At 48.1% G+C, this 27,791-nt stretch overlaps 12 protein-coding genes across 12 annotated transcripts; 4 read left to right on the top strand and 8 right to left on the bottom strand.

Moving 5' to 3' along the window:
• Positions 1 to 282: 282 nt before the first annotated feature.
• On the bottom strand, positions 283 to 1,548 carry NSA1 (ribosome biosynthesis protein). The gene has a single exon (XM_019129792.1). It carries the CDS (start codon positions 1,513 to 1,515, stop codon positions 331 to 333), a length of 1,185 nt encoding a protein of 394 aa, XP_018983184.1. The 5' UTR covers positions 1,516 to 1,548; the 3' UTR covers positions 283 to 330.
• A 516-nt stretch (positions 1,549 to 2,064) lies between these two features.
• Positions 2,065 to 3,054, bottom strand: SEH1 (Seh1p; the record flags this gene model as incomplete). The annotated part of the gene is made up of 1 exon (XM_019130614.1): positions 2,065 to 3,054. One exon carries the CDS (start codon positions 3,052 to 3,054, stop codon positions 2,065 to 2,067), a length of 990 nt encoding a protein of 329 aa, XP_018983183.1.
• Positions 3,055 to 3,200: 146 nt separating this feature from the next.
• Positions 3,201 to 4,739, bottom strand: SPO7 (Nem1-Spo7 phosphatase regulatory subunit). Its single transcript, XM_019129791.1, has one exon. The coding sequence runs from the start codon at positions 4,642 to 4,644 to the stop codon at positions 3,622 to 3,624; it is 1,023 nt and encodes a 340-aa protein (XP_018983182.1). The 5' UTR covers positions 4,645 to 4,739; the 3' UTR covers positions 3,201 to 3,621.
• A 130-nt stretch (positions 4,740 to 4,869) lies between these two features.
• MDM10 (Mdm10p) lies at positions 4,870 to 6,369 on the top strand. Its single transcript, XM_019129790.1, has one exon. It carries the CDS (start codon positions 4,929 to 4,931, stop codon positions 6,267 to 6,269), a length of 1,341 nt encoding a protein of 446 aa, XP_018983181.1. The 5' UTR covers positions 4,870 to 4,928; the 3' UTR covers positions 6,270 to 6,369.
• Positions 6,370 to 6,550: 181 nt separating this feature from the next.
• BABINDRAFT_177818 (glutathione peroxidase) lies at positions 6,551 to 7,251 on the bottom strand (the record flags this gene model as incomplete). Its single annotated transcript, XM_019131048.1, has 1 exon — positions 6,551 to 7,251. One exon carries the CDS (start codon positions 7,249 to 7,251, stop codon positions 6,769 to 6,771), a length of 483 nt encoding a protein of 160 aa, XP_018983180.1. The 3' UTR covers positions 6,551 to 6,768.
• A 1,057-nt stretch (positions 7,252 to 8,308) lies between these two features.
• Positions 8,309 to 12,896, bottom strand: BABINDRAFT_163230 (uncharacterized protein). The gene has a single exon (XM_019129789.1). It carries the CDS (start codon positions 12,848 to 12,850, stop codon positions 8,321 to 8,323), a length of 4,530 nt encoding a protein of 1,509 aa, XP_018983179.1. The 5' UTR covers positions 12,851 to 12,896; the 3' UTR covers positions 8,309 to 8,320.
• Positions 12,897 to 14,987: 2,091 nt separating this feature from the next.
• On the top strand, positions 14,988 to 17,757 carry BABINDRAFT_163229 (uncharacterized protein). Its single transcript, XM_019129788.1, has one exon. The coding sequence runs from the start codon at positions 15,466 to 15,468 to the stop codon at positions 17,374 to 17,376; it is 1,911 nt and encodes a 636-aa protein (XP_018983178.1). The 5' UTR covers positions 14,988 to 15,465; the 3' UTR covers positions 17,377 to 17,757.
• Positions 17,758 to 18,419: 662 nt separating this feature from the next.
• BABINDRAFT_9832 (uncharacterized protein) lies at positions 18,420 to 19,730 on the top strand (the record flags this gene model as incomplete). Its single annotated transcript, XM_019133027.1, has 1 exon — positions 18,420 to 19,730. One exon carries the CDS (start codon positions 18,420 to 18,422, stop codon positions 19,728 to 19,730), a length of 1,311 nt encoding a protein of 436 aa, XP_018983177.1.
• Positions 19,731 to 19,911: 181 nt separating this feature from the next.
• Positions 19,912 to 22,335, bottom strand: COG4 (Golgi transport complex subunit; the record flags this gene model as incomplete). Its single annotated transcript, XM_019130613.1, has 1 exon — positions 19,912 to 22,335. The coding sequence occupies one exon, from the start codon at positions 22,333 to 22,335 to the stop codon at positions 19,912 to 19,914; it is 2,424 nt and encodes an 807-aa protein (XP_018983176.1).
• Positions 22,336 to 22,939: 604 nt separating this feature from the next.
• On the bottom strand, positions 22,940 to 23,809 carry BABINDRAFT_163227 (rRNA-binding ribosome biosynthesis protein). The gene has a single exon (XM_019129787.1). It carries the CDS (start codon positions 23,802 to 23,804, stop codon positions 22,998 to 23,000), a length of 807 nt encoding a protein of 268 aa, XP_018983175.1. The 5' UTR covers positions 23,805 to 23,809; the 3' UTR covers positions 22,940 to 22,997.
• A 191-nt stretch (positions 23,810 to 24,000) lies between these two features.
• On the top strand, positions 24,001 to 24,765 carry BABINDRAFT_40730 (RNA methyltransferase; the record flags this gene model as incomplete). Its single annotated transcript, XM_019131989.1, has 1 exon — positions 24,001 to 24,765. One exon carries the CDS (start codon positions 24,001 to 24,003, stop codon positions 24,763 to 24,765), a length of 765 nt encoding a protein of 254 aa, XP_018983174.1.
• Positions 24,766 to 25,053: 288 nt separating this feature from the next.
• FUN12 (translation initiation factor eIF5B) lies at positions 25,054 to 27,171 on the bottom strand (the record flags this gene model as incomplete). The annotated part of the gene is made up of 1 exon (XM_019131998.1): positions 25,054 to 27,171. A coding segment is annotated over one exon (2,118 nt), but the record flags the coding sequence as incomplete, so codon positions are not given.
• Between the last annotated feature and the right edge of the window lie 620 nt (positions 27,172 to 27,791).

Here is a 27,791-nt window from a genome sequence, read left to right as displayed (position 1 = left end):
TCCTGCTCCATCGCCCTCGACCACTGTCATTGTCAAAATACCGAACCCATATTCTTTCAATCATTTATTATCGATTGATTTCTGCGTTGATTAACTTCGGTAGCATTCTGTATTTCTCTAAGCTTACTCCATTACCCTCCGATCCCGTAGCTCAACCTTATATACAATATCTACTACCTGAACAATCTAACATTCAACGTTAACCATCTGCGTACCAATTCATAGTTATACGACACCAATCCTTCAAACTTAATTAAATCTAAATTACCTACCCTTACAAATCTCTGGTGAAATCGCATATCTATCTATTGTACAATAAGTCCACCGTCTCTAATCCCTTCTCTTCTTCGCCGGCTTCTTCTCCAACTTCTTCCACAACTCCTCAGTCTCGCTATCTTCCTCTTCCTCTTCTTCGGTCTTTCTCTTTCTGGAAGTGTGCTTAACCGCAACCTCCTCGACCGGTTCGTCATCTTCCAAAAACCAAACGCTGCTGATCTTGGACCCAATATAGACCTTAGCAACCAACTCTCTGGATACAATGTCAAACACTCTCAAGTAACGATCCAACCCTCCAGTGGAGATCAAACCGGACTCAAAGTCAGCGTGGAGCGCTTGGATGGCACCCACCGCACCGGGGAACTTACCCACAAGTCTGCCGGTGGTCATGTTGTACTTGGCAGTGGTGGTGTGGGAATCCGAACAGATGATCTCCTCGGAATTAGGTGTTGAGGTCAACGTAAGCAACGGCTTTTCCGACACCTTGATGTCCTGGATTGGTTTTCTGCCGTTAGAAGTGACATACTTTCTCAACTGGCCGTATCTGGTGATGGTTGCAAGCTCCCAGTGCTTTGGGTCCGCACTGGCGACCGGGTCAAGGAACATAATCTTCGAAATCCACACCGGTACCCTCAAGTCCAAGTGGTCGTTCTTGACGTTCTTTGCCTGGAAAAGTTGAGTGATCTTGACGTCTTCTGCCTTGGTCTTCTTGGAAATGGACAATTTAGTCAACTTGTTATCATTGGTAATCGAGACAACCTTTAAATCGTTGTCCTTACCACCATACGCAAACACGGCTTTCTGTAACGGATGGTTGATGAAGGCACTCAAAGGGCCCCGCAAGTTGATCTTCACCGGAGGCAAGTCAAATTTACCGCCGTTTGGATCGATAATAGTCACCAAGCCAGATTGCGTAGCAAGGTAGATGTGAGTTTCGTTGAAGATAAGCGCAATAAATGGGTCGGTCAAGGCTGCAGACAAGGCCTCGAATTTCTTTACAACTTCGTAGGTTTCAAGATCAATCACTTCCAATGTACCGGTGCGTCTGGCTGCGAGAGCCACCTGGCGGTTATTGATAGTGCACACGATCAATTGCTGAACTTTCTGCGCAAGCGTCGTGGTGCAATACGTCTCGATGGCTGATGGCTGTGGTGCGGTCTGAGAAGCCGTGTCGGTTCCTCTAACACATTTAACTTCCTTCAAGGAACCAGAATCGTCGGCGGAAACAATAACCTTCATTGTGCTATGATGGTTGGTGGTGGAATCGGTGTTGAATGCTGATATATTTGGAGCTGCAGGTGAAAAATAGTTGAAGAAAATTTGAAAAAGAAACAAATATTCAGGCAGGAGATGAGCTGCTATGCAGGAGATGTTAAGCCCATATCCGAGGAAATAACGTGTTACCGCTGGTGCCCGGGAAGGTATGTCTGGCTTATTGATACTGGAAATCGCACTAAAATGATAATAATATATAGACGGTAATGGGACTCTCATCCATAAATGCACTTTTTTTTCTTTCTGCAATTACTGTTTTAAAAATGGGTTAGCCGGGCCAAGGCATAATCGTTTATCTCGATCGTTCCATAATACACTGACAGAAAGCGTCCTCTAGAGCCTAGATGCTCATTTATAGAGATATCTTTATCTATTGGCATCAGATCAAGTAAACAACTGACTACGATTGTAAACATATTTACTCGAATAAATCATTAATATACATTACACCTTCTAGTTCAACTGGGCATACCCCCGTTATCAGGCCATTCATTAGCCTCTGGCCACCACTCTCTAGTTCAGATTCGCACTGATCACAGACATACACTGAAACTCGTTCGAGAAAGACGATTTCCATAATCTGATATTCCCGTCATCCCCCGCACTGCTCAAGATCGTGCCTGTTAAGTTCCAATTCACTCTCCAGACCTCACCGCTATGGTCATCGTGTTGCGATAACAATTCAACCTCAATCGCGGAGTGCGCCTTGCTCTCCCCACTGCTGGCATCGTTGATTTCCACATCCTGCGCCTTCTCCACCAACTTGAAGATACGAACGTACCCGTCCTTGCAGCCAGTAGCAAGCAAGTGGTGCCAGCGGCCCATAGATGGGGCCCAGGAGACAGATCTGATCAACCCGTTGTGCTCGGGCAAGTTTGCGGCAAGCGTCAAGCGGCCCTGGGCATCGCGGGTGTAGATAACGCCCTGGTCCAACGCGCACACGACGATTTTCTCGGCGGAAAAGCGGCCGGGACACCATGTGAGCGAAAAGTCCGACTGGAGGTTGGTGGCCGGCGGCAAGTTCAACACCTGGACCTCACTGGTCAACGTCCACACGCGCAAGTCGGACGGCTCCATTGCGTCGTACACGCGCAACACACCGTCGGAACCAATGGCACCGACACGCAAACCCAAGTGCGCAGGTGCAAATGCCACGTCGTACAATGGCCCGCGGAAGTCGGAGATCGTCGCCATCCGCTTCCAGCGGCGACCCAGGCCCGGTTGCTCGTCCGTGTCCTCCTCCCAGATTTTAATCGTGCGGTCATACGAGATAGAAGCAATGACATGGCCAAACTCCGGCGCCGCCCACGCGACCTTCATAATCAGCGAGTCGTGTGCCTTCCACGAGTCGTTGAGGTTCCAGGTCTGCGTTGCGGCATCAAGATCGAACACCTTAATATGTTGGTCTGACGAGCAGGTTGCAAGCTGTTTGCCGTAGAAGTCGTAGCTGATATCGTGCACGAGCTCTTCGTGTCCCGTGATGAATGACTTTAACTCCTTCATGTTTGTTGGAAGGGGCAGTGTTGGTTGTGGGTTGTTTTGCTGAAGTTGTTTTAGGCGCTAGGTTAGAGGACGGTGTGTCGTGCACGACCCGTCTCTGACCTACGCAGGGACGTAAAACAATGATTGAGCTCTAGCAAGAACTTAATGCGATTTAAATTAGTTTATGTTTTCACTCATTTATGTTTAAGAAGGTACAGCCTGGACAGTTTGGCCATTTTTCTCACCTAATAAGAGGTACAACTTGGGTTCTCACCGTATCGCGGCTCAGCGCCATTACAAATCTGAATCTCAGCGTATCCGTGGGTCTACATTTCGGCTTTATCCAGCCATGCCGGTATTCAATCTCTCGTCGCCTGGCTTATTTGAAAATTGCTCTTGAATAAGCACTAATCCTTATTTGAAATATCAACCATGCTAGCAATCGATTCATCGCAACCTAAATGACTCATGGTGGCTTCAGCCCCCACGCTTGGCACTCTGGATGCACATTCACCGCCAACATTTTCACTTTTAATACCTTCCTCTTTGATCGGGACAGTGCACTGCACCAAGTCCTCACTTTCTTTCTCATTCATCGTCGGATATAACAGCTAGTACCTCGCTATCCGACCCATAGGTTGATCCCGGCGTAGCAAATCCGAAACTCCGCTCGCTGCTAAAGCTTCCGGGTCTTTCTCCTCCACTGTCCCCCACACTGCTCAGCGAAATCACAGACGAGCGCAACTTGTTTTTGGTGTGGTTCTTTGGGTTCGTCTCCGCTTTGTTGGAAGACACCCGGCGCTTTCGGGCCCCTTTTTTCCCATCGGTTGGCGGATTTTTCGGAGGCGGACCCGAGAGTGACGTGCGTCTCCGTTTGTACCCGTCACGCGACCAAAACTCGTTGCGGTACACCTCCCAGCCCTGTCTGATGTTGATCTGGAACGTTCTGGGGTTGAGAATGAGTTTAACATCATTGAACCCGATTCTGGGCTGCGTAATCTTGTCAATGTACTCCAACTTGGCGTAGATCTGGTTACCTATTCCCGGACTCTTGCTCTGGCTAGGCGCCTGTGGATTGACCCTGGTAGCTAGTTCTAGGAGTTGCTGCACGGTCTGGTTGATTATCAGTCGCATCGAGTCGATAATCGCGTCGGTGCTCGAGGTTTTCACCTTGATCAACCGCAAGTTAAACTGGCGCAAACCCTTATTGGTGGCACCTAAGAACCTCTTGGGCATGATAATCTTCTTGTGGTACTCGCCCGAGAGCCGGAAAAGCACCACAGTTGTGCAGATGGCGTAGAACACAAACTGGAATGAGAGCTTTACGTAGCCTTGCTGGTCCTGGATCTGCACAAAGAGCCAAATAGCTAGCAAGATCAACGTGGAGATGAAACACACGTATTTTCGGCGGAGGCGGCTCTGGTACAATACCTGCTGTCTGAGGCTGTCCTCTAAGATAAGCAAGTTGCGGTATATTTTGTGCGCAGGGTGGGGCCTCTCGCGGCCGTTGGACGTTACAGAGGAGGGCGAGCGCGGTCTCAGACCGGGCGACCGTCTTTTGGGCTTGGGCGTCTCTGGGCCCACTAAATCTATGGCAGGGATGTAGCTCATGCTAATGGGGTTTTATGACCTAAGGATGACAGACGAAGAATGATGGTCATTTAAAGGGCCTGCGCTCTCGTTTGGATAAGTCGGCTGTCACGTGTTCTTGTCACATGACTAAAATTTTGTTAGCCCTTCTCTCTAATATAAGTATCACGTGCGCCATTATCGCTTTGGTTAAGCGGTGCGGCGCTTGTAACATGTATTGTTGATCAAAATGTTGGCCACCACTGAATCCAACCTTTACACCATCTGCATACGATTCATCCCCGCCTTCTAATAATTCGCCTCCAATGACGCTGTATATGGAGCATGTCCAGAACTGCTACTTCCTCCTGACAGGCTGGGACCAGTACAACTTCTACGACACATTGCTTCATGTTCCCAGACGGTTGCTCCATTTTTCCACGCCCCAGGGCGTATCGTTCTCGCTCTCGAACCAATCCACAAAGTACACCGCCTCGAATTTGCACCTCACATCTACCGGGAGTATTCAGGGGTCTGTGGGGTACTGCTATAGCACCGTGCCGCTAAACAACGTGTTCACCACCCAGGACGGCATTGTGGACCAGATTCTTTACTACAATCCAGCCAGTAAGGCCAAAAATAGACAAGCCAATCGTCTGTCAGATACCAGCAGTTTGTACTATGGTCGGATGTACTTCCCGGGCTCCACACTAGAGGCAATGTACATCAAGCGCTTCAGTCCCACGGCCCAGCTCATTGTAAAATGCGTGTCGTTTCCAAGTTTAAAGCAGTTAAACAAAAATTTGGGTGCTCTAACGTTCAACTACCAGAAAATTACCGAGAGATCGGCTCGTGAGTTTATCTACTCCACTAAAGGAGGCATGTTGGGCTTCCGGTACATGTACCACGTTCCGTTGGACGTTGAGGCCGATGACCTTCAGACTGCCGGCGGCGAAAGTATGTTGTCTGCCAGTAGCTTGACGGTGGGTAGTGAGGTATGGTACGGAAGCTTGAATATGTCTCCAGGATTGTCTTGTGCGTTGCGGTACAGCTCCGTTATAGCATTGCATCAGCGCTACGCTGCGTCCCGTTTGCCCAAAATGGCCTTGCCGTTTAGTCTCTCCTTGGCGTGCAATCCGATCATCGGACAGTTGTCATCGTCCTATTGCATCTCTACGTTAGGGAAGTGGAACCACTTGTACCTCGCATCTAGCTACGACTTCAACGTCTATTCGTACCGTAGTGATCTCACCGTGGGGTTTGAATACTACACCAAGGAGCCAGAAACAGATCCAAAGACAGACTCAAAGGAAGCCAGCACCATTGCAAGCGGGAATCATGCCCGTTACAGCGAACCAGTGAAGGCACTCAAACAGTTTGAGAGAGTCATCAACGACATTGCCAAAGCTCCTGCGACAGAGCTAGAGAGTCGGTACAAGAACTTCAAATCAGTTCTTAAGTCCACGTTTAGCCTTGACTTGCGCATCTTCAAGCTCTTGTATGACTTTAGATTGGGCGACTTTGTCGTCAGTCTTGGGATTGACTGGTTGTGGGGCAGAAACCGCATGGCCAGTTCTGTGGAGGAGGGGTGTTCTACCGAGAGCAGTTCCGAGTTTGTTCCGTTCAGGCCTCGTCGCATTGGTGTATCTATTCAATATTCGTCGTAGGCAGCAACATTGACGGGTGTATTGTGAATGTGCCGCAACTAGTGTTAGTGTATTTAGTAATAGAAAACCATTTATCGAGTCGCCTCTGGGGATTAGGACAATGTTGGGAGCTAAGTATGGTTGTTTCTTACGGGCCCCTTTTCCTCGGAATCTTTTCTCTGCAGATATTTCTGATAGCCCGCTAAACTAGTATTTGCCCTCCTTTTGCGCAAGGTTTATATTTTTACGCATGAAATATTCCGCATTCTGGTGTTAGAACTCAGATATAGCTGCCTATATTTGCTTCAGCGAGAAAGATGACTTCATTGCCTAATACTTGAGGGGATTTAAAATACCGATGAATCGGCGCCTGAAATAAGCATGGTTTCGACTACTGACGCCAACCAATTACGATTGCGTTTAGTCTACAGGGATGTCATGCAAAAGGAATTAAAGGCATACGCTAAAAGGTGGAATAAAACAGATGAGAAATAAAGTTATGTGCACAGTGTTGAGAAACTTACTTCAACAAGGCTTTAATTTGGTCCTCGATGCTTTCAGGCTTTGTCAAGGAAGAAAATCTTTCGACAACCTTACCATCCTTGTCGACAAGGAACTTCTCAAAGTTCCACTTAATGCCCTTAAAGCCCAACAAGCCAGACTTCTGGGACTTTAAGTATTCCCAAACAGGGTCTGCAGAGGAGCCGTTGACATCAACCTTCTTCATGATTGGGAAAGTGACACCAAAGTTCAAAGAGCAGAACTGGACAATTTCCTCCTGAGTACCTGGCTCCTGCTTCCCGAACTGGTTACATGGAAAACCGATAATCTCCAAGCCTTGGTCGTGGTACTTCTTGTACAAGGCTTCCAACCCCTCGTACTGAGGGGTGAAGCCACACTTGGAGGCGACGTTGACAACGAGGACAACTTTGCCCTCCAACTGGGAGAATTCGTACTTCTCGCCTTTCTTGTCCAAGGGAGCTAATTTGTAAAACGCAGACATGAGTATTTTAGAGTTGTGTATGAGTGACGAGGAATTTCGGGAAATTATACTAGGAAGCATATCGGTGGCAGGAAGAGAACTATTTTATATTGTTCTGCAAGTGGACAATTTGCCCCTGTGCTTAATCGCCTGATTGCTGTATCCGGTATACAATATCCGATATACAACAATTTCTAAGCAGACGTTCCAGGCCTTGAACCTGAACCACGTTTGCGCATGCTTACAAATAGTTTGAGCAGTAATACACTATCCAGCTGCATAACGGACTTTTCAAAGATAAGATCACAACTTTTTCCTTGGGCTATGCTTGCAACTGCCGAGATCCGTTACTCCTGTATAGTTCTCAGGCCGAGCTACCCGGTTACAGAACGGAATTCCTCTAACTCCCCGGTACTTGCTCGGTTACTCCCCTCATGGGCATCAGAGCGGATTAAAACAATAGCTGAGCCTTGTAAGCGATAGCGCATAAAAAGACACCAGTGGTCTAACACAGGAAAAATTGATTCGTTCCGCCAAGCATACTCCCTTCTGTTGGATCACCAGGCTAGTCCTCTGCATGTAAGCTGGTCCGAATGTTGGGCATTTAAATAAATGGATTGTCAAAGGTACAAGGCGTACTGGAGGTATCATGGGGGCGGGAGTTTAAGGACGATCAAACGGGGCCAACCCGCTTCAGATAGAGATTATGAAGAAACATGACGCGAGCCCATGTGACGACACTGGGACTGAGAATTAAATACCCGTGGTTTAAATCTTGGCTCTATCACTATATCTACCGAATAAAGAATCGAATGCACACATAAGGAATAGATTGTGGGTGTCGCTTGTGTATTTTTACAGGATATAGTAAAATCTCCTTATCCAATATCCTCAAGAGGGCCAGATTCCTATTGTGGCCACTATTGGCAGCCAATTCAATACTACAGGGATATAGCTGGCCACAGCCCGACTAATAATGGACATAAAGGAAAGTATTTGTATTAAATATCTGAGCGAGGCATAAGAGAAATTTATAAAGAAAATATTAAAAGGTTACGTCGAGTTAAAATAAGTAAAAGGGCCAGAAAGATTACTGAACTTTCTTGATTATCTTTTCGTCACCTGGTTGAGCGGCAAAAACATTAGATTCTGGGTCATGTCTGTCCTTTCTTGGACCGTGGAACCACTTCTTAAAATCCAAGATAGATTTCAAACTCCAAACCTTGACCCTCATGATATAATAGCAGCCCAACATGGCAACAAAGTTGAAGATGATGTAAGCAAACATGAAACCAAAATTTCTCCATCTTTGAGACCACTTGATGTTGACAAGGGCCATTGGCTCGGCCTGGGTGGTGTATGGACAGTATTCACACAAGCTGGTGGCATCGGGGTTACCGACATACCCACCGGAGGTGTTGGCGTAATGTCTCAAGTACTCACCGCATGTCTGACCGGTGGGAGGGCTCACAATGGAGTATTCATAAGACTTGCAGATCAACTCTTTCTTGTCAACCAAGGGAGAGACAAAGGACTGGACAAAGTACGTGAACGGAGAGACCTTGTACATAAAAGTCCAGAAACCTGGCATCAAGTCGTACGGTTGAAGAATCCCACAGAACAACAACATGGCAGCGAAAATATTGGAGTTAATCATAGCAGCAGATGGAACGTTTGGGGAAAAGTACAAAATCCACAAGCCGTATGAAACGTAGTAGATTGGGAACATGATCACGAAAACCAAGAAAAAGTAGCCGGCGTGCTCTGGGGTAGATGAGAATCCAGCTGGGAAATAGTAGCAAACAAAGCACAAGAACTGACAAGACATACACCAAATGATCTCCCAGGCAGTCTGGGACAATAACAAGGCAGACCAGTGGAAGGTATTGGAGGCAGATTCTCTGACCTCAAACAACTCTCTGGAATCATAGGCGTAAACGTGAATCTGATTGATCATGGCCAAAGCAATAATCAACATCATGAGAATAGATAACAAACCAAACTGGGAGGCAGCAAGGGAGTGGTTGGCCTTAACAAAAGAGAATCCGACGAAAAGAGCACAAACAACAGCCTCGAAGTATTTGGCTCGAATGTAGATCGGAGATCTCCAAAACTGAAGCCTGGTTCTGTTGAAGACGACAGAAATTTGGTTTCTGTAAGAGGTGGCAAACTTGGACTTCAAGTCTTCGAGATTCAGCGAAACAGGCTTCTGTGGCAAGTCACGGTGAAGTTGGTCAATGACGGCGCGTTCGTGGGCACACTCCGGAGATTCGTTCCAAAGGTCACCCCAATCAGAAGTCAACTTGGAGTGGGCTGTAGCACCGGCACCGATACAGTTCAATATGTATTCAGCAGGGTTCTCGGACACACCACACTTGACCCCAGACTGCCTTTCAAAGTAGGTCAACATGGTCTCAGAGTTCGAGCCAATATCGCCAAAGTAGACAGTTCTACCACCCTTCTTCAACAACAATAATCTGTCGAAAACCTCAAACAAAGTGGCCGATGGTTGGTGGATGGTACACAAGATAGCCTGACCGGAATCGGATAAGGCACGCAAGAACTGGATGATGGACCAGGCAGATTGGGAATCCAACCCAGAGGTTGGCTCATCCAAAAATAACAACAACGAAGGCTTGGCGACTAATTCGACGGCAATGGATAATTTTTTACGCTGTTCGACGTTCAACCCCCGACCAACCTTACCAATGATGGCTTCACCATAGTTCTGCATACCCAACAAGGAGATGATCTTCTCAACGTACTCGTTTTTCTCGGCTCTGGAAACAGTTTCAGGCTGACGCAAGTAAGCGGCGAACCGCAACGACTCTCTGACAGAGTATTCGGCCAAATGCAAGTCCTGCTGCTGGACGTAACCGGTTCTCCTCTGGAAAGAGGCATCGACAGGATGACCGTTCACAAGCATCTCACCGGTAATGGTACCAAAGTCGATTCTCTGGGACAAGACGTTAAGCAAGGTGGTCTTACCAGCACCAGACTCACCCATTAAGGCGGTCATGGTACCAGGCTTGACATAACCCTGGATCTTGGAGAGCAATTGCCTTTGTGCACCGTTGTATGGAATAATGTAGTCCAAATTTTGCCACGAAAAGACATCTCTCTCGGCGATAACCTTTTCTAAGTCAACACCAGGGCCGTTAAGAGCTTCCATCATCTCGTCTCTGGAAGCAACCTTGGCATCGGCGGTTTCAGAATTGCCGTCTGGCAAATGACCCCTCTTGTACAACAACATGTCACCACCACCCTCAACGGACTTGACAAATTCAGACAATCCGACATTGATCATGATAAAGCCAGCGGTCCAGGCAATGTTGATTCCAAAGTTTCTCCAGGTGTGGCCGTAAGAGAAGTTGTACGAAGCCTTGATGTAAGCGTCGCCAGAAACGTACAACTCACCCATGATGGACCCTGCAACGGTACAAACCTGGTTGGCAATATCGACGTTTTCATAGCCCTCACCGGCTGGGATCAACGAAGTACACCTCATCATTCTACCGTGCATTTCGGTGGCAAGTAATGATTCGAAGCAGTATCTCATTGGGTTGATCCAGTTAATCCACTTGGCCCAGTGATGCATAGATGGCAATGGGATAATGAAACCAACATAGACACACAACATCAAGACCCACAAACCGGCAATGGCGTGAGCGGTACCACCGTCACGGGTAATTGTGGCAACCACCTTGAAGATGAACGACATGCACTGTTGGATGGTCAACAAGAACAACATGAACATAAAGAAGGCGCCGGCTTCGTGCTTCAACTTTGGCATCCAGTAGGCGGTCAACGCCAAGATTATCACAGCAACAAGCTTTACTGGAATTTCGGTAATAATTTCCTGTAGCGCCTCGGCGGACTGGTGATACATGGAGTAGGATTTTTGCTTCAAGATGATAGGACGATGGGAAAAGGAATGAGAGATTTCCGCCAACGAGGTGACGGCACAGAAAAGCAAACAGTAGAACAAGATACCACCACGGGAAAAGACACCAGAAGTGTCTTCGGGAATATTCCAGAACATGGAACCAACAATCAAGCCCTTGATGATGAAAGAAGAGATATAGATCGTCTGGTAGGTCATCTCACCCTTGGTTCTTTGGAAACCTCTGGTCATCAAAGTAGATACCTGGGTGAAGTACGAAGCCACGAATTGGGACTTTGATCTGGACATTGCTTCCTTTCTCTGCATCTTGACGTTGTGTAATCGAGCTCTGGTTTCCTCGATCGGGTGGGCACTAACGTAGCTGTCGTATTCAGCGAGGCAGGCCTGATACTCTGGAGAGTTCAACCAATAGTGTTCGAATTCTTGGGCGGTGGTTGGTACTTTACTCTCGAAACCCGGCTTGACAGTGCGGCCATTAGGATCGGTGACAGAGGTCAAGAACTCGGGATCAGTCATTCTGGGAGGCTTGTACCAACCCATGTTCTCGAAGTAGGCTCTAGCGGTAGAGGCTGGGCCAAAGTAGATCTGTCTGCCCAAGTACAAGATGGTTACCTTGTCAAACAATTCGTAAATGTTTTGGCCAGCTTGGTAGATGGCGACAAAGGCGGAATTCTGCAACATGTTGGTGGCAGTTCTGATGGCCTGGGTGAATTCCAAAGCAGTGGAGGCATCCAAGCCTCTGGTGGCATTGTCCCAAGCGTAAATGGATCCGTTACAGGCCAAGGCTTCGACAATGGACACTCTTTTCCTCTCACCACCGGAAACACCTCTGACAAAGTCATTGCCGACATTCGTGCCGTAGGTGTGCCTCAAACCAAACACGGTACACCACAAGTCTCTCATGGTAGAGATATATTGCTTTCTAGAGATCCCGTCAATACGTCTGTTTGGGGTCTTCAACTTCAACGCAAAGTCGATGGTGTCCTTAACAGTAACCAAGGGGAAATGAGCATCTAACTCCGGGTTGTAGATAACATAGCCCTTGTAGTCACTCATCATCTCCTGCTGACTGATACCATCATACTGGTACTCACCGTCGACAGAAACCAACTCGGAGGTCTCGCCAGTGAGACACTTCAACAAGGTGGAGCATCCGGCACCCGGTCTACCAACGACGAAACACATCTCACCGGCCTCAACGGTACCGGTGAAGTTTTCAATGATATTTCTGAGAGGTCTGGTGTCCTTCTTGAACCACTTGAATGGCCACTTGATAGCGTCTCTGACCATTTCTTCAACGGACGGACCGTACGCGGCGGACACATCCACACCGACGGCAGTGATGCCCTTGAAAGCTAAGCCTGCGGCACCAGATTCGATACCCTGCTCCTGAGACTTGATGCTCAAGTAGTTGAGCAAGAACTGCAAGTCAAAGTCGTCGTCGTGGACGGCAAATTCACTCATCTGGGCCTTGGTACGGTGCGACAAAGTTCTGGCCAACGACTGAATTCTCTCGATACCTTTTGGGTTTGTCAAGATGTGAGCTAATTGTTCTGAGTAGATACCCTCCTGGTCGTTGTTCTCGATGTCATTGACGTTAGACCGTCTGGAGATGTATCTTTGGGCATGGCCGGAATAAAGCTGTTCTGGACTTTCAGATGAACCGGCGTCCTCGTACTTGGGTTGATTGGACAAAGTTGAATTATTATCCGTCATTGTGTAGGAAAAATCAGACAAATACAATCGGAGGTGGTGTGAGAGTGGAGAAATAAAGAGTACTGGCCGTAAAAAAAAGTGGAGCAGTATCCAAGGATATATATACGATTTTCCTATCGGTCTCTTGGCACTAATGCTGTAAAATAACTGAACGGAGTTGTTGCGGTTTTCGAAATTTGTATACGCTTTACTATGGTGCACGATCGGCCAAAGTAAGATTTCTCAGCCGTCGATAAGGTAGGTTGATATAGCTGCATGAAGGTGCATGCATAAATCGGTTATTTCATGCATGAGATCCTTGCGCCCTTTCATCCCGCCACACAGTATCTGGGTCTCTCTTCGTATATCCAGATAACCCTTACACCGTCTAGATAACTGTGCCGTGAGACCCGGAGGCCGCAGTAACTGGGAGGTAAACGTGGTGCTAGTCTGTGTGTTTGTACTTTTCTCCCCTCCGACTGCTCCGGTTCATCATCCGTCAAAGCGGCTGACATTCGTTTTCCTTGTATGGCTTAGTATTTACCCAGAGGCGCGGAATGAGTGAAAAGCATTCGGCTTGTGCGCAGGTTAGCATCCTGCATGCGGTAGCCGGCTCGTATATGCCGTGGTTACGTCGATGGGGCCAACGGCTATTCTCGTAGGTGTGTATCGGCTGGCTTTCAACCGGTCCTAGTCTTACTAAGTAGGAATACGGGGGATTTTTATGGCCCATGATAGTACTTCTGTGCGGTTTGGATGCACGTCTATTTGAAGAGGTGGGAACCGGTAGAGAAAATCCCGCATCTTCACTCTAAAGGCAATGGTCGTGCATAAGTGATAGGGCAGAAGGGAGATTGTTCCACTTGCTTCGCAATGCCCGAGGGAAGTAGCATTGCAGGCAGCTAACGTATATCCTTGTAAGTCTGTATGGTTGATGAGCGTATTATTCTTTTTAAGACACAATCTGTGGTACTGGTTGCAATAAGTTTGGTATGCACTAATTCTTGCGTACTATGACGTATAAACTGACTAGAGCTTTCAAATTGCACTTAGAGAGTTTTGTTTTAAAATAGTCCGTATAGCCCTAAATATATAGATTAGTTGATTTTGGAAAAAAAAAGAAATCCTGGGGATGGCGAATTACTGCGAAACTGAGCAATCCAGCCTTATACCCACCATTGAAACACTGCCCGATGAGTGATCTGCTTTCCATTTAATCCTTGGAGAAATAAGCGCACCAGGGAAACCTCGATATATTAGTGTTTGGCTTGGTGATTTAATTATCGCAGCTTAGGTTCTTTAAGAGTGACAAAATGACACGTGTTTACCATATTTACAAGCAATAAATGAAAGATTTTTGGTCATAAACCTAGAAAAACATGACATATTGGTGTGGTTATCATCCTACTTTTGTTTTCGCTCTCCTAGTGTCAATATTCTGGAGCACAGATATCTATATGTAGCTGTCACTACATCAAACATCGTATACAGTCCCTGGTGAAGCATTTCAGCTGCACGTATATTATCGTTGGATTCATGTACCACTCCATGCTAGAGACCATACAATTAAGCTAATGGTTTAATGTTTCGAAGAATCCTCAGTATCATCGCCAAAAATAAGAACAATATAACTGAGCCAAAATCAAATAGACACTGGATCTAGCGTTTTACAATGTATATTGGTATATATCATATATAGTTGTATTTTTTTATTAATATTGAAGTGATGAAATCATATATATCAGAAATATATTATATATTTGCATATACATTTAGCTTTCGTTCTTAATATGTAAATATAGATGATGCTGGTGTCATATACCTGTTCGATACTCAGGAAGCAAAGAAATGCATAATTTATATACCTAAACTAGCTATCTCTTCCATTCACTTTTTGCCTAGGTCGGCTGGAAAACTGAGTTAGCATCAAGCGAAATTGGTGGGGATTCCAAACCTCCGGATTGGTGCGTGCATAACTAAAATCTAGGTGCAGCTGCGATTCGGCTGCGTCGGTTCGGATGGGAGATCGTTGGCAACCCTATCCTCCACCCTGGTATTTATATGCACGGGCGGCAAGAAGATAAATGGCTAGCCGACAGAAACTAGACAGCAGAAACGGGAGTGAGGTGGATCACTTCATTCAGTCCCGGATCTAGCGGCATTACCAAGTTTTAACACTAAAAAACAGCTAGTAAATACAGCAAAATTCGTACATATATACGCATTTCCATTTTAGTGGCTGGTTTGAGGACTAAAGTCAAAGGGACCGTCTGGAACGTCGGGCTGTATGCCGTAAATACTTTGATCGAGACCTTATGGCTGATGGTTAGGGTTTCGAGCCGAGGGTTGGATTATAACACAAAGACGTGATTTAATCCCAAATCCCCAGTTCAACCAGGCCACACCAACTACCGGTAATTCTAAACGATAATCATTCTTGAACCAACAACTAACCTTGTAGAAACAGGCATGACTCATGTTTGCCACCTTGCCACCCGCACCTACCATAACTACTAAATTTCAACACGTGACCACGACAACTCCGACGTTGCCAAAATCTCGCAGGGCAAATTGGTTTGAAATATACATCACATTTAAATTCTCCTAGCACCATACCACCAACTATAAACCCATTCATGTCTGAAATAATCGATGAACATACGGTCAATATCCCGATCGTGGCATACCCACCGTTCCGGCTCCGATCGTCCCTAATCGACAAGGACCCGGTCATCTGGGCGCACTTGCTCGAGAGCTATGTTCGTTTGGCGCAGGCTTTACTCGACGAAGAGGTGGTGGCGCGCCGTTGGTCTGTCAAGTCGCAGCAACAGTTGGCAGTATTTTTGAAGGGGTATCTTCAGGAGACGGCGGAGGAGCAGCAGCAGGTGTTTTCGCTCGGTGCCATCAACCCCGATATTGTCAAGAACGGAACAATTCTCCGGAGCTATGTGTTCCAAGTGGTCAAAACGCATTCCTTGTTGAAGCTCAACTTGAACGGAAGCGCGATGTGGGACTTTTGCCGCGTCTATGTCGCGGAGAACGCCACTACCGTTCGTAGCTTGGTAGACGGAACCTTCAAGTCCAGGTTCAATAACAACAAAAAATCGGGCAACATTTCATCCATCAGCTCCATCCACAAACACTTGGAGTCTCTAATCTCCAATGGAAAGTTTAAAAGCGCCGAATTGAAGGTGTTGGCTGCGCTACTCGGCACCTCCGCTGCGCTGACAAGTACGTTTGTAAATAAAAGCCGCTCCACCGGCTCTAAAACAGCCATAAACACTCAGCGAAACATCAACAAGCGGGTTAATAACTCCGGAAAGTTTGGTGAGCTGTTTGTGAACGTTGCGTTTGTCGAAATGTTGGAGAAGTTGTACGTGGGGGGCAAATCCGTGCACGCCAAGACGTCTCTGAGCATCATGATCGTCTGCTTGTTGTCCTTGCCGATATCTGCCACAGCCAACTTAGCGACGGGGCTCGGCATCAACAACCTCGCGCTCTGCCGCCTCTATCCGCTCTTCAGCGGGGTCATTCTTTCACTGTCGTACAAGGCCATGGTTCCGGGCTTGGAGGCCCGTTTGCCGTTTTTAAGCAAAAATCATATCCAGGAGCAAAGCTTTGATGAATCGCACGTCCAGCTCTTGACGGATTTGTTCCCACAGTTATCTGTCGCCCAGGCAAAGACGCTTTTGAAGGAGAATGCCCATAATGTGGAAACCGCATCAAACATTTTGTTGGAGGACCCAGAGTTGGTGGCATCCATCCCAGAGTACAGAGAGTCGATTCCCGAACATCTGAAGGCGGAGACAAGAACATCTATTAGCAGAGGCATATATGATGAGGACGAGTTTTCACTTCTCGCTGCCGATTCGTCCAAGATTAGTCACGGGAAGAAGCTGTTTGTGACTGAAAATAACAAGGAAGAAGAGGATCGCCTTAAGAAAGCCACATTGACTGCAGCGTTGCGTTTAATCTATGAGAATGACGAGGACGAGCCAGACGACACATATGCCGACCAGGAAAAGACCAGTGGCGAGGCGGTGGAGACGCGTAGCGGGCGGATCTCAGTTCAGGACGACTCGCGAAATGTTTCCAGCAAGATCGACCAGATCGAGGCTGTGCTCTGGGGCGTGTTCAAGAAGGATCAGGGCTTACTTCTCGAGAAGGTTCACCGCAAGGCAAAGGCGAGAAAGGAGATTCGGGACGTCACCGGCTGGACGGATGAGCAGATCGAGGGCTGGGCCCGCATGTTGGAGCGTAACCCGCGCCGGTGCAAGTTGTTGGAGGAAAAGTTTATGTTTCAGGGGAACAAGCCGGGTGGGATGAAGAAGTCGACCAGGTACCGCAAACCAGATGACGAGTTGGAAGAAACTGAGCCGCAAAGTCGCCAGCCCGAGCCGCAAAGTCATCGGTCCAAGGCAGAGGGAGATGAAAAGAAGGAGCCGAATACGAAGAAGCAAAACTCGAGAAATGAAAAGAACAAGGCCCTGAAGGCAAATCATAATAGAAAGGCGGGTCACGATAAGAAGTTGGCCAAAGCGGGGTAGATGCGTTACGTGTCTGGTTTATGAAGCTATCATTTTGACACCACTTTACCCAAACAAATGGATTATCCATTGCCATCTCAGGCACAATGTTCAACCAAAGGCCATTGCTTACTCGTCACTAAGTTAATTCATATGCCATTCGATATATTCATTCACACTATATTAGTTGATCCTCTATATGGTGTATCATGTAATTTAATCGGTACTGTGATAAAACGAAAGATTATAGCTTCATACACTATAGTGAATTAGAAAGGATGACAAGTAGTTATCGTTTTTTAATACCCACCACAGGATGTCTTTCACACATCCTAAAGTATTCAAAGGGGCGCAACCCGTGATGAACATAGCTTGGTTTAAGATGTACGAGACTGGAAATACCGCGTTATATAATGAAATTTATCGCAGAAATCAGCTATTGATTCTACTAATACCGATACACGACCGTGGGCACACACAAACATACCGTACCAAACCAAGCTAGTACTCAGCATTCGGAGTGCTTCCTAGCTACTATTATATAAAATCATGAGTTTTGTAGTAAGCGTGTAGCTGTCACGTGGTAGGGATCAATATTCTATATAAGGAGGTCGATCCCTCTCTCCTTTATCCTATATACATTATAGAGGTAACCAGTATTACTTATTACTATAAGTAGATATTCTACCCTTGAGGTAGAGATATACCACAAGTTTTACAATTATCTGTAAAGTTTGCTAGGGTAGCTCAATACCATATAACTTTTAAGTGTCAACAAAATGTTGATAGATGGAACATTGTGAACGGATCACACAATGTTGAACCACCCCCCTTAATGTCAATATACCAGAAGACCACTAAAACTACTTAGGGGTTTCATTAATTATTAGAATATAATTTACCAATCGTACTTTACAGACTATTCCACCGTTAGTCATAATGTTTTCTCCCTCCCCGATGAGATCCTGCACAGAGTAAAAAAAAGCTGCAGTGAAAAAAAGAATGAAAAATTGCATAAGTATATTTCGCCATTTGCTTTCACTATTTTTGCACACCACTACGCAATGGGCAAATCTAAGATTCCGGTTGAGGCACCAGCTACTTCTATCAGTTCCATCTTTGGGACTGTTTCTCAAAAGGTGGATGAATCCATTGATGCATTGTTCAAGTCGAGCGCCGGGCCGGTGCAAAGAACTCTTCAACCAAGAACCGTTTCGTCGTCCAGGCGCTCCGCCACAGCGAAGAAAGAAACCGAAGCCGAAGCCGAAGCCGAAGCTGAAGCCGAGTCAGAGCAGCCAAGAAAGAAGAGAAGTAAAAAGGCTAGAGATGAGGAAGATGACTTGGAAGGCGCGTATCTCACCAAGCTTATGAAGGATGACACCGCAGAAGAATCCAAGGAAGAGGTTGAGGAAAACTCTGATTCAGACTCTGAATCCGAAACTGAGACCAAGACCAAAAAGACTAGAGCTGCCAAGATCGTAGACTTGAAGGAAACCGAATTGACAAAGGCGGAAGCCACCGTATTTGTGGGTAACGTCTCCTCCACCGTCATCACCAACAAGGCCACCTACAAACTCTTTAAGGCAAAGTTTGCGGAGTTTGGTGCCGTCAAGTCCATCAGATTCAGATCCATTTCCTTCGAGGACGCGCTTCCAAGAAAGGTTGCGTTTGTCCAGCAGAAGTTCCACTCCACCAGAGATACCGTCAATGCGTATGTTGTGTACGAAAAGAAAGAGTTTTCAATCAAGGCTGTGGCGTTGAACGGGACGGTTTTCCAGGAAAACCATTTGAGGGTCGACCACGTGGCTCACCCAGCGTCCCAGGACAACAAGAGATCCATCTTTGTGGGCAACTTGGACTTTGAGGAGAAAGAAGAGAGCTTGTGGAGATACTTTGAAGAGGTTTCTGAGGTTGAATACGTCCGTATCGTGCGTGATTCCAAGACCAACGTCGGTAAGGGCTTTGCTTACGTGCAGTTCAAGGATTCCTTGGGGGTCAACAAGTCATTGCTCTTGAACGAAAAGCCGTTAAAGACCAGCGAAAAGAAAAGAAAATTGAGAATTTCTCGCTGCATGAACATCAGACCGTCCTCCCAGACGCCTCAGAGAAACAGCAACGGTGCGCGGTTGAACGAGCAGCAAAAAACCAAATTGGGGAGAGCCAAGAAGATCTTGGGGAAGGCTGATAAGGCCCAGGTCGGTAAGCTCGTCCACGAAGGTATGAGAGCCACCAAAGGTGATAGAGTCTCCGGGATCAAGAACGGGTTGGGCAAGGTCAAGAAACCGAGACACAAGAAACCAAGAATCAGAGACAGATCCTCCAAGTTCAAGGACGAGCGCAACCAGATGCAAAAGGAGTTGTCTGAGAAGAAATAAGCTGTGACCTTTCTTTAGCTGTATATTATATCAAATTATAAATCATATAGCTGTAGCGAGGAGATAATTGATCTCTCCTCCAAACGCCTCCGATACAGCTCAGTCTAGATAATGTCTTCAATGACTATATAATGAAGAAACCAGCAGCTATACTACAAACTCAGCCTTAAAACCATACAGGCTATGGGTTTCTATCAACTCTTAAATACCTTGCCCGGACTCTTTCCTGCGGCGTCAACACCCAGTTGATCCCAGCCTCCTCCTCCTCTCCGTCAAACCCCACCATCAACACCACTTGGGTCACCTTCAAAAACGAATCCTTAAGCGAGTATTTCCCAAACTTCGTTACATAGTCAATGATTCCAGAAATATTCGACTCCAACTTGATCGAGCCTAGCTCATTAATTCGGTTTTCCAACGCCCAGAGTTTCGCTTCAAGCAAACTTGCCATCAGCGCCATCACCAACACCATCAACGCGTCCCAGATCTCCTTCGCCAACGTCCGCACAAACGGTGAGATGAGTCCCGCCCACGCAGCCGCAAACTTGGCCTGGTTCAGCCCGCTCTCATCCATCTGCGAAATGAGATATTCAGAGGCAAGGAAATAGTCGTTCACCATCAGCCGCATCTTATTTTTAAACACCAGGTCGTACAACACCTGCACGTTGAATTCAACAATCTTGGTGCTCTTTGCGTGGAGGGACGCGATTAGGCCTCCAGAGATTGCCGCGAGCTTCTGGCTGTCCGTTGCGAACGGATAGTTTGCCGGTAACACTTCCGCGTTGATCTTCTCCACAATGCGGCGGAAATAGGAGTCCCCAATACTCACAGAGTTCAACAACACCACAAAGTCGTTAAGCTTTTGATCGTTATCCGTGTTGATCACCGAGTTCGCGTAGTTCGCTCCGCGCATGAGCATGCTGCCCATATTCGTCTGCTGGCTCCGCGCCGCCACCGGTGCCGCCAAAAACTGGTAGCCCCCGCGTGGCTGCAGATCCCGCAAACGCCTCAACATGACAGTAAGGAAGTCGGTGTCTATCACCCGCTTCACGGTGATGATTATAGAGCTGGCAATCTGGGGCTGGCCCGTCTCAAATGCGTTGCGGAGCGATGTGTTGAGGATGAGGATCAAGTCCTCCACCACGGAAGAGATGAGCGGTTGGTCAGGAGATGTCAACTGGTCTTCACGCGTCGCAATGAGGTCTTTGTGGGAAAGGGTAGGGAGCTCTTCCATCTGGTAGGCTTTTTCGAGCGACCGGCGGAAGTAGAAGACGCTGAGGGCATCAAAGATTTTGGTGTACGGGTCGGCGATTTTCTTAACAAAGGTGGAAGTTTTTAAGGGTGGGGGGAGTTTCAACGACACTGCCGGTAACTCGGTTTGCAGTTCGGCTGAATGTTTCTCGGCACTCGCAGAGTCTTTCGGCTCACCGGCCGGTTTCAAGTCTGCTGTTTCCCCTTCAAACTCATTCCACCGCACCGCAACAAACCGGCAGTACATTGTCCATTTGTTCAAAATCGCCGAGAGCTCGTTCACCAAGTCACCAATATCCACCACGGAAACATCCTCGGGCATCGGACTCTCCATCGCGGGCGAGGCGGAGCGCGACGCGGCGTTCGAGAAGGTTCCGGTAGCCATGGCGCTCAAGTACGGATACGAGTACTCGCTCACTTCACTAACCGCTTTGGGCAAGTTATGCACGTCGTGAAACGTGTCAATTATCAAGCCTACTTGGGCATCGACCTCGCGCTGGATGCGCGCAACAACATCAGTCATCGCGTGCTGGCCGTAGTAGCGTGAAATAAGCGTGCCGTGCTGGGTCACGATCATCGAGATGCTCTCAAAGAGCTTCATCGCTACGGCTGAGTACCAGAAGCTGGCCTGCGAATTATTTGTGAGAAGGGCACGGCTCTGTTCCGCAATGATCCCGCAGATAAACCGTGAATAGTTGTCGAGTCCAGTTTTCGCCTCGCCGATCTGCGGGAAGAGCTGGAAAAACGTCGTGAGCTTCGGGATGTCTTTCGCTGTCGCTGCCGCCTGGAATTCTCGCACAAACACCGCCTTGAGCTCCAGACACCATTGCTCCACAATAGCCGTAGGTGCCTGAGGAATGTCTGTGGAGGGCACCACCATGTTGGCAAATTTGCCAGCGATGACATCCTGTGGCAAGGCGCGGATACTCGCGATAGCTCCAGCAGCAGCGGGCCAGTCACCACGGTCGATACTCATATATGCGTGCGCGACAGCAGCTTTCAACGCGATCACGTCCGCGGCGTATGCCGCGGTCTGGCTCACTTTAGCTTTCTCCAGGTCGAGCAAGCGCACGCGCGCGGTGATCTTGGTGCCAACGGTGTTGGCGTTGGCGATGAGCCCGCAGAGCTGGCCAGATGACTGGAGGGTCGACGCGAGCCCCGCGCGCGTCACCTCGAGGCGACGCGTTTCACGGAAAAACTCATATGACTGACGCTCAGTGTACTCGTCGAGCGACTTGTGCACCGTGCGCGCGGCTGCGTCGGCCGCCGTGATCACGTCGCGGAGCTGCCCTACTGACAGCGCATGCTGGAACTCTCTTGTGAGTACTGTGAGTCTGTCGTCGGTGTCGGGCATTGATGTAGGGTTAATGAATGATAGCAAGTAGGGTTCCTCGATGATCCAGCTATGCGATAGACCGATTTGTGGAATTGGCGAATATCAGTGAAAGGTCAGGTTTCTGTTAAGACAGATCAGAGGGTTATTTTTAGAGGAAGGCTGGCAATTGTAATCACTGCTGAGGTCGGAGAGAGCAGTAAGGATAGAATTGGAGACATTCGAGAATAAGTTGTGAGTTGGCGCGCGTCGAGCGAGTTCCCAATACCTGCACGACCTTGTGGCATCGTGGCCTTCAACCTTGTTCGTTGGCACCTTTCCACGTCCAGTCTATATAATTTTTGCTAAATAGAGCGGCTAATAACATTTAATTGGGAAATATAAAAGGGTGTGAAACCTCTAAAACCTATATTATCCACGTCTTCGAGAGGATAATCTGTGGGGTCTCAAAAGGAATAAACATACGTTATAAGTCAGACATCTCTGCTTCTAGTCACTATCCACTCCACTTGAAGGGGGCTAACGTATTGTCCCAGCAGAATATCCTGACTAAGCCGCTATAAGTCTTTTCCATTACAATATCTAACTTCAATTTCTTAAAAGAATATATCTTTTCAAATACAATCTCCAATATAGCTATTACAATTCAAATATCAATATGTTAATACTTAGCATTCATTAAATCATTCGGAGGCTGCAACCTCTTCGGCCTCCTCCCCAGCACTTCCCTCAGCCTCGCTATTCGTCCCGGACTTGTCACCTTTACCACGCTTTCTTCTTCTCTTCTTCGCGTCCTCCTGGACCTCTTCAGTCTTCACAGCCTGAACCTTCTGCTCTTCCCTCTTCTTTTTCATACTCAACGGATTCGGCTGCTTTGGCCCAGTCTTCTTCTTTGGCTTCTCCACCTTCCCATCCACGGGCGGCTTTGGCGGCTTTGAGGCACCTATCGGCACGTTTAATCCGGCCTTCTTCTGGTTCAACCCACCGGTCAACTTGAGCCTCTCATACCTCTCAGCATGTCTGGCGGAAGCGGCACTGAGCTGCGCCATGATCATTACCCCCTTTTCGACATACACCATCGGCACTCCCGGTACTTTCTTCAACTTTTTTCTGAGCACTTCGTCCTGGGTGGCAACAACGTAACGGTGCTTATTTTCGCCCTTCACATCCACCACAGACTTGATGCACTCAGATGGGGGGATCGGGTCTGTCGGTGGATGGTTGCATCGACGACGCTCGAAGGTCTTGGCGTACTCAATAGCCTCCTGATTCTTGGAGTCGTAGAGCGCCTGCATACAGCACTGAGTAATCATCGGCTTGACCTCACCATGGATGGTGGTGGTGAGGCCCTTGGTGAGATTGACATCGGCTTTTTCTGCGTAGAGGATGATTTCGTGATCTACGATGGTTTGGTACGGCTCTCTGAATTTGAACGCGTGTTGGTAGAGGACCATCTGCTTCTTGTAAGCCTTGGCTCTCTTTTGCTTCATCTTTGGTGGTTTGGAAGTGGAAAAGTATGTGGTTGGATACTAGAGGCAATGCTTTATGTACGAAAAATTTCAAATTTTTCTCGTGCAGGATATGCAGAAGAATTTTATGCATGCAGGAACTTTTCATAAATCCGATGTTAAAGGTTTTGGTGCTGGTGGAAGATATATTGCTATATCGATTGAGGTACAGAGAGCAATGCCGATAATTCCACATGACCCTACAGAGCTCTTGATGCATAGCCACCATACACTCCCTAAGAACTGCAAAAAATACTGGGACCACCGCTACCTTCTCTTCTCCAAGTTTGACGAAGGCGTGTACATGAATTCGGAGCTATGGTACTCTGTGACGCCAGAAAATATCGCCTTATTTCTAGCCAAGCTCTTCTACTACTGCTATCCCGAAGCGGAAACAATAATGGATGTGTTCAGCGGCGGCGGCGGCAACACCATCCAGTTTGCGCGATACTTCCCCAAAGTACTAGCCTTGGAGCGAAACGGAACCAACATCTTTTGTACCCAGAACAACACCCGGGTCTATGGCGTTCAAGAAAAAGTCTCATTCATCCATGCAGACTGGGTCGAGTTCGCTCAGCAACAGGAAGAGATCAAGAGGCTTTCGTCCACTGTGGACATCATTTTCAGCTCCCCGCCGTGGGGCGGACCGGGTTATGTCAAAAACAAGACCTTTGACTTGGATTTGCTACAACCAGCACCTTTGAAAGCTATCCTACAGACATTTTTAAGGATCACCAACCATGTCGGGTTGTTTTTACCGCGAAACTCCAACCTCGACCAGCTCGCAGAGGCGACACGAGAATTGCTCGGTGAGGAGGCCCGCTGTCGCGTGGTTTACGTCAATTTGCAGGGTTACTGTAAGGGGATCGTAGCTCTCTGGGGCCCAAAATTTATGACTTCAGAGCAAGAGACCAATGGAGGAGCCGAAGAGCTTCCATACTAAACTGGGAAACTACGAGCATTGAATTAAGCACTGGACTGAATAGAATAGTATAGAAAACAGTATAACGGGTGCGTTACAACATTGAATACTAAGTTTATCAAGTATTGGAAGTGATAGCTGGGTCAAATGAGAAACGCCTTTCTACGGTGTGTGACAAACAGACAGCTAACCGAGAATGACCAACGGGTCATGTGAGCCTTTGTCAAAGGTTCGAGTCGCTTGCTTGACCGACCTACACTGACTAACGGATAAATTATGATAGGGAATATAAAAACAGGCCAATGATGCTTACTCAACATCCAAAATTGGCTTCAACTGCTTGATCAACAACCAATCGTCTCTTGGGACTTGGTCACGGAAGGCAGGGTCCTTCAAGGTGTCAATAGATTTACGAGTGATAAAGGAGTACAACAAGTCGGTTTCGTCAACGTGACGGCCCCAGACAGGCTGGGCGGCAGACGGGTTGTCAAGACGCATTGCCACACCGGCAGAGGTGGTGGATCTGTTGACCTTGTCGACAGGCTTGTGGTTAACCTCCAAGGAAGTGACCCTACCCAACAACATAACGTGCTTCTGCTTGGTAGCAGGGTCCGTACGAGCAGCACAGATCGGGGTACCCAAACGGACGGTACCTTCCATCACGTCAACACCAATAATCATAGGGTTACGCTTGTTAATAATCTGGAGAGTCTTCATAACACATGGGTAGACGGCGTGTTCCTGGAACTCCTTACGTCTCTCCTCCATCAACTTGGCCTGGTAGGCGGTGAAGGCATCAAACAAGTGGTAGATAATGTCAGCAGAGAAAATCTTGACACCCTGCTCGTCGGCATACTGTTCGGCTTCCTTGTCAACCTTGACATCGAAACATAACATGATGGCAAACTCCTTGGCTTTCTCCAACATAGTGGTGGCCTTCATGACGTCTCTCTTGTAGACTGGACCCAAACCAATGGACATGACTGGGATCTTCATCTGCTTGAGGAAATCCAACAAGGCTTCCAAGGAACCCAAGGTGGAGGCTTGCACGGTGACACCGCGACCAGAGGTGTCGACAGAGTCCAACAACCCGGTAAGATCGTCCATAACCTCGTCCAACATCTCTTCCTCGTCGTCGTCCGGACCAACAACCAACAAACGTGAACCAGCAACCGCCTTTTCCAAGTCGGTGGCAGCAATCTTGACCCCCAAAGCGGCCTTGACCTCCTTGTGGTGGACGTACTCGGACTTGATACGCAACTCACGCGACGGCGGTGGCGTAAGCAACGCTCTGATATTAGTGGCAATCGGCCCATTCATACCGCAGAGAATGATACGATCACCCTCTCTCAACACACCATTGGACAACACCACATCGATGGTGGTACCGAGACCCTCAACAATCTTGACTTCCAAGATGGTGGCCTCAACCTTGGAGAGGTACATCAACTGCTTGGACATTCTCTTCTGGGTCAACTCCAACAAGAGCCACAACAAATCAGGAACACCCTCACCGGTGACGGCGGAGGTTGGAACGATAGACACATACTTGGCCATGTTCTTGTTGTTGAAGTATAACTCGGAGTTAAGACCCTCCTCGGCTAATTCAACCTTGATTTTCGTGTATCTGTCTTCAAACTCCTGCTGGACAGTGTGGGACTGCTTGCCGAAGGAGTCACGGAAGGAGTTGTTCGGGGTGGTCTGCCAGTCGTAAAGACGATCAATCTTGTTCAACGCGACAATGAATGGTGCCTTTCTCTCTCTCAAGAGACGGATAGACTCTCTGGTCTGCTGCTCGAGACCATGCATGATGTCGATAACCAAGATAGCAATGTTACAGAGAGAGGAACCACGGGAACGCAAGTTGGAGAAAGACTCGTGGCCCGGGGTATCGATAATCAACAAGCCGGGGACGTCAAAGGTCTGCTTCTCGTAAGCAGCCATGACGGCGGTCTTGGACTTGATGGCCGACACCGGGAAGTAGGTGGCACCAATCTGTTGGGTGATACCACCAGCTTCACCACCCTGGACGTTAGTCTGACGGACCTTGTCCAACAACTTGGTTTTCCCGGTATCAACGTGACCCAAGATACAGCAGATTGGGGAACGGAGATCTGGGGTCTCTGGCTCGGTAACCTTGGCCACCTGCTTCTTGGACATTTGTTTCTTGCTGGCCTCTCTGGCCTCTCTTTCTCTCTGTTCGGCCGCAACACGCTCCTCTTCGGCGATTCTCTCGGCCTCCAAGCGCTCAGCCTCGGCCGCAGCCGCTGCAGCCGCCGCGGCAGCCTCGGCTTCCGCAGCCCTCTTGGCCTCTTCGGCTTTCTTGTTTGCGTCGAACGATTCCTGCTCGTCCCAGTTGTCGGCAACCTCTTCGTCATCATCAAGAGCCAACGCCTCCCAGTCATCGGCAAGGGCCTCGTCGTCATTTTTTTCAACAACTTCTGCAACTTTGACCGGTTCCGGGGTAGCTTCAACCTTCTTGGACTTTTTCTTACCGTAAACCACCTTCTTGGCCTTTGGCGCGCCGGTCTCCTCCTCCTCTAAGCCGGCAACGACAACGCCCTCATTGGCAAGCAAAGCGGCCCGACGACGTTCCTGAATCTTCTTCTCCTCCTTCTGTTTCTTGGTCAACAACTTACCCTCGGCCTTGAGCTTTTCCTTCTTGACCCTTTCCTTTTCCTTCTTGGCGGCACGGACGGCCTCCTTTTCGGCTTCGGCCTCCTTTTCGGCAGCTTCTTCGGCAACAATACGCGCTTCCTCCTCATCGTCGAGACGCTGGGCCTCTTCCTCCGCCTGCTTTTGCAATTCTAACTGGCGTTTGAGCAAGGCGATACCCGCAAGCTTCTTGGTGGTCTTCTTTGGGGCGGCAACGGGAACTGGCGCCGTCTCCTTTATCTCCTCCTCCGGCGCAGGGGTAGAAGCCTTAGATGGAGTGCCAGACTTTGCCGCGGCAGCCTTCTTCTTTTCAGCCTGTTCCTTCTTCAACTGCTTTTCCTTCTCCTTCTTCAACTTCTCTTTCTCCTTTTTGGACAAGATGACCGGCGCGC

Source organism: Babjeviella inositovora, assembly GCF_001661335.1.
Source record: "Babjeviella inositovora NRRL Y-12698 unplaced genomic scaffold BABINscaffold_13, whole genome shotgun sequence".
Classification (NCBI taxonomy): domain Eukaryota; kingdom Fungi; phylum Ascomycota; class Pichiomycetes; order Serinales; genus Babjeviella; species Babjeviella inositovora.
The sequence above is the reverse complement of the archived record's forward strand: the minus strand, read 5'-3'. Positions and strand labels throughout refer to the sequence as shown.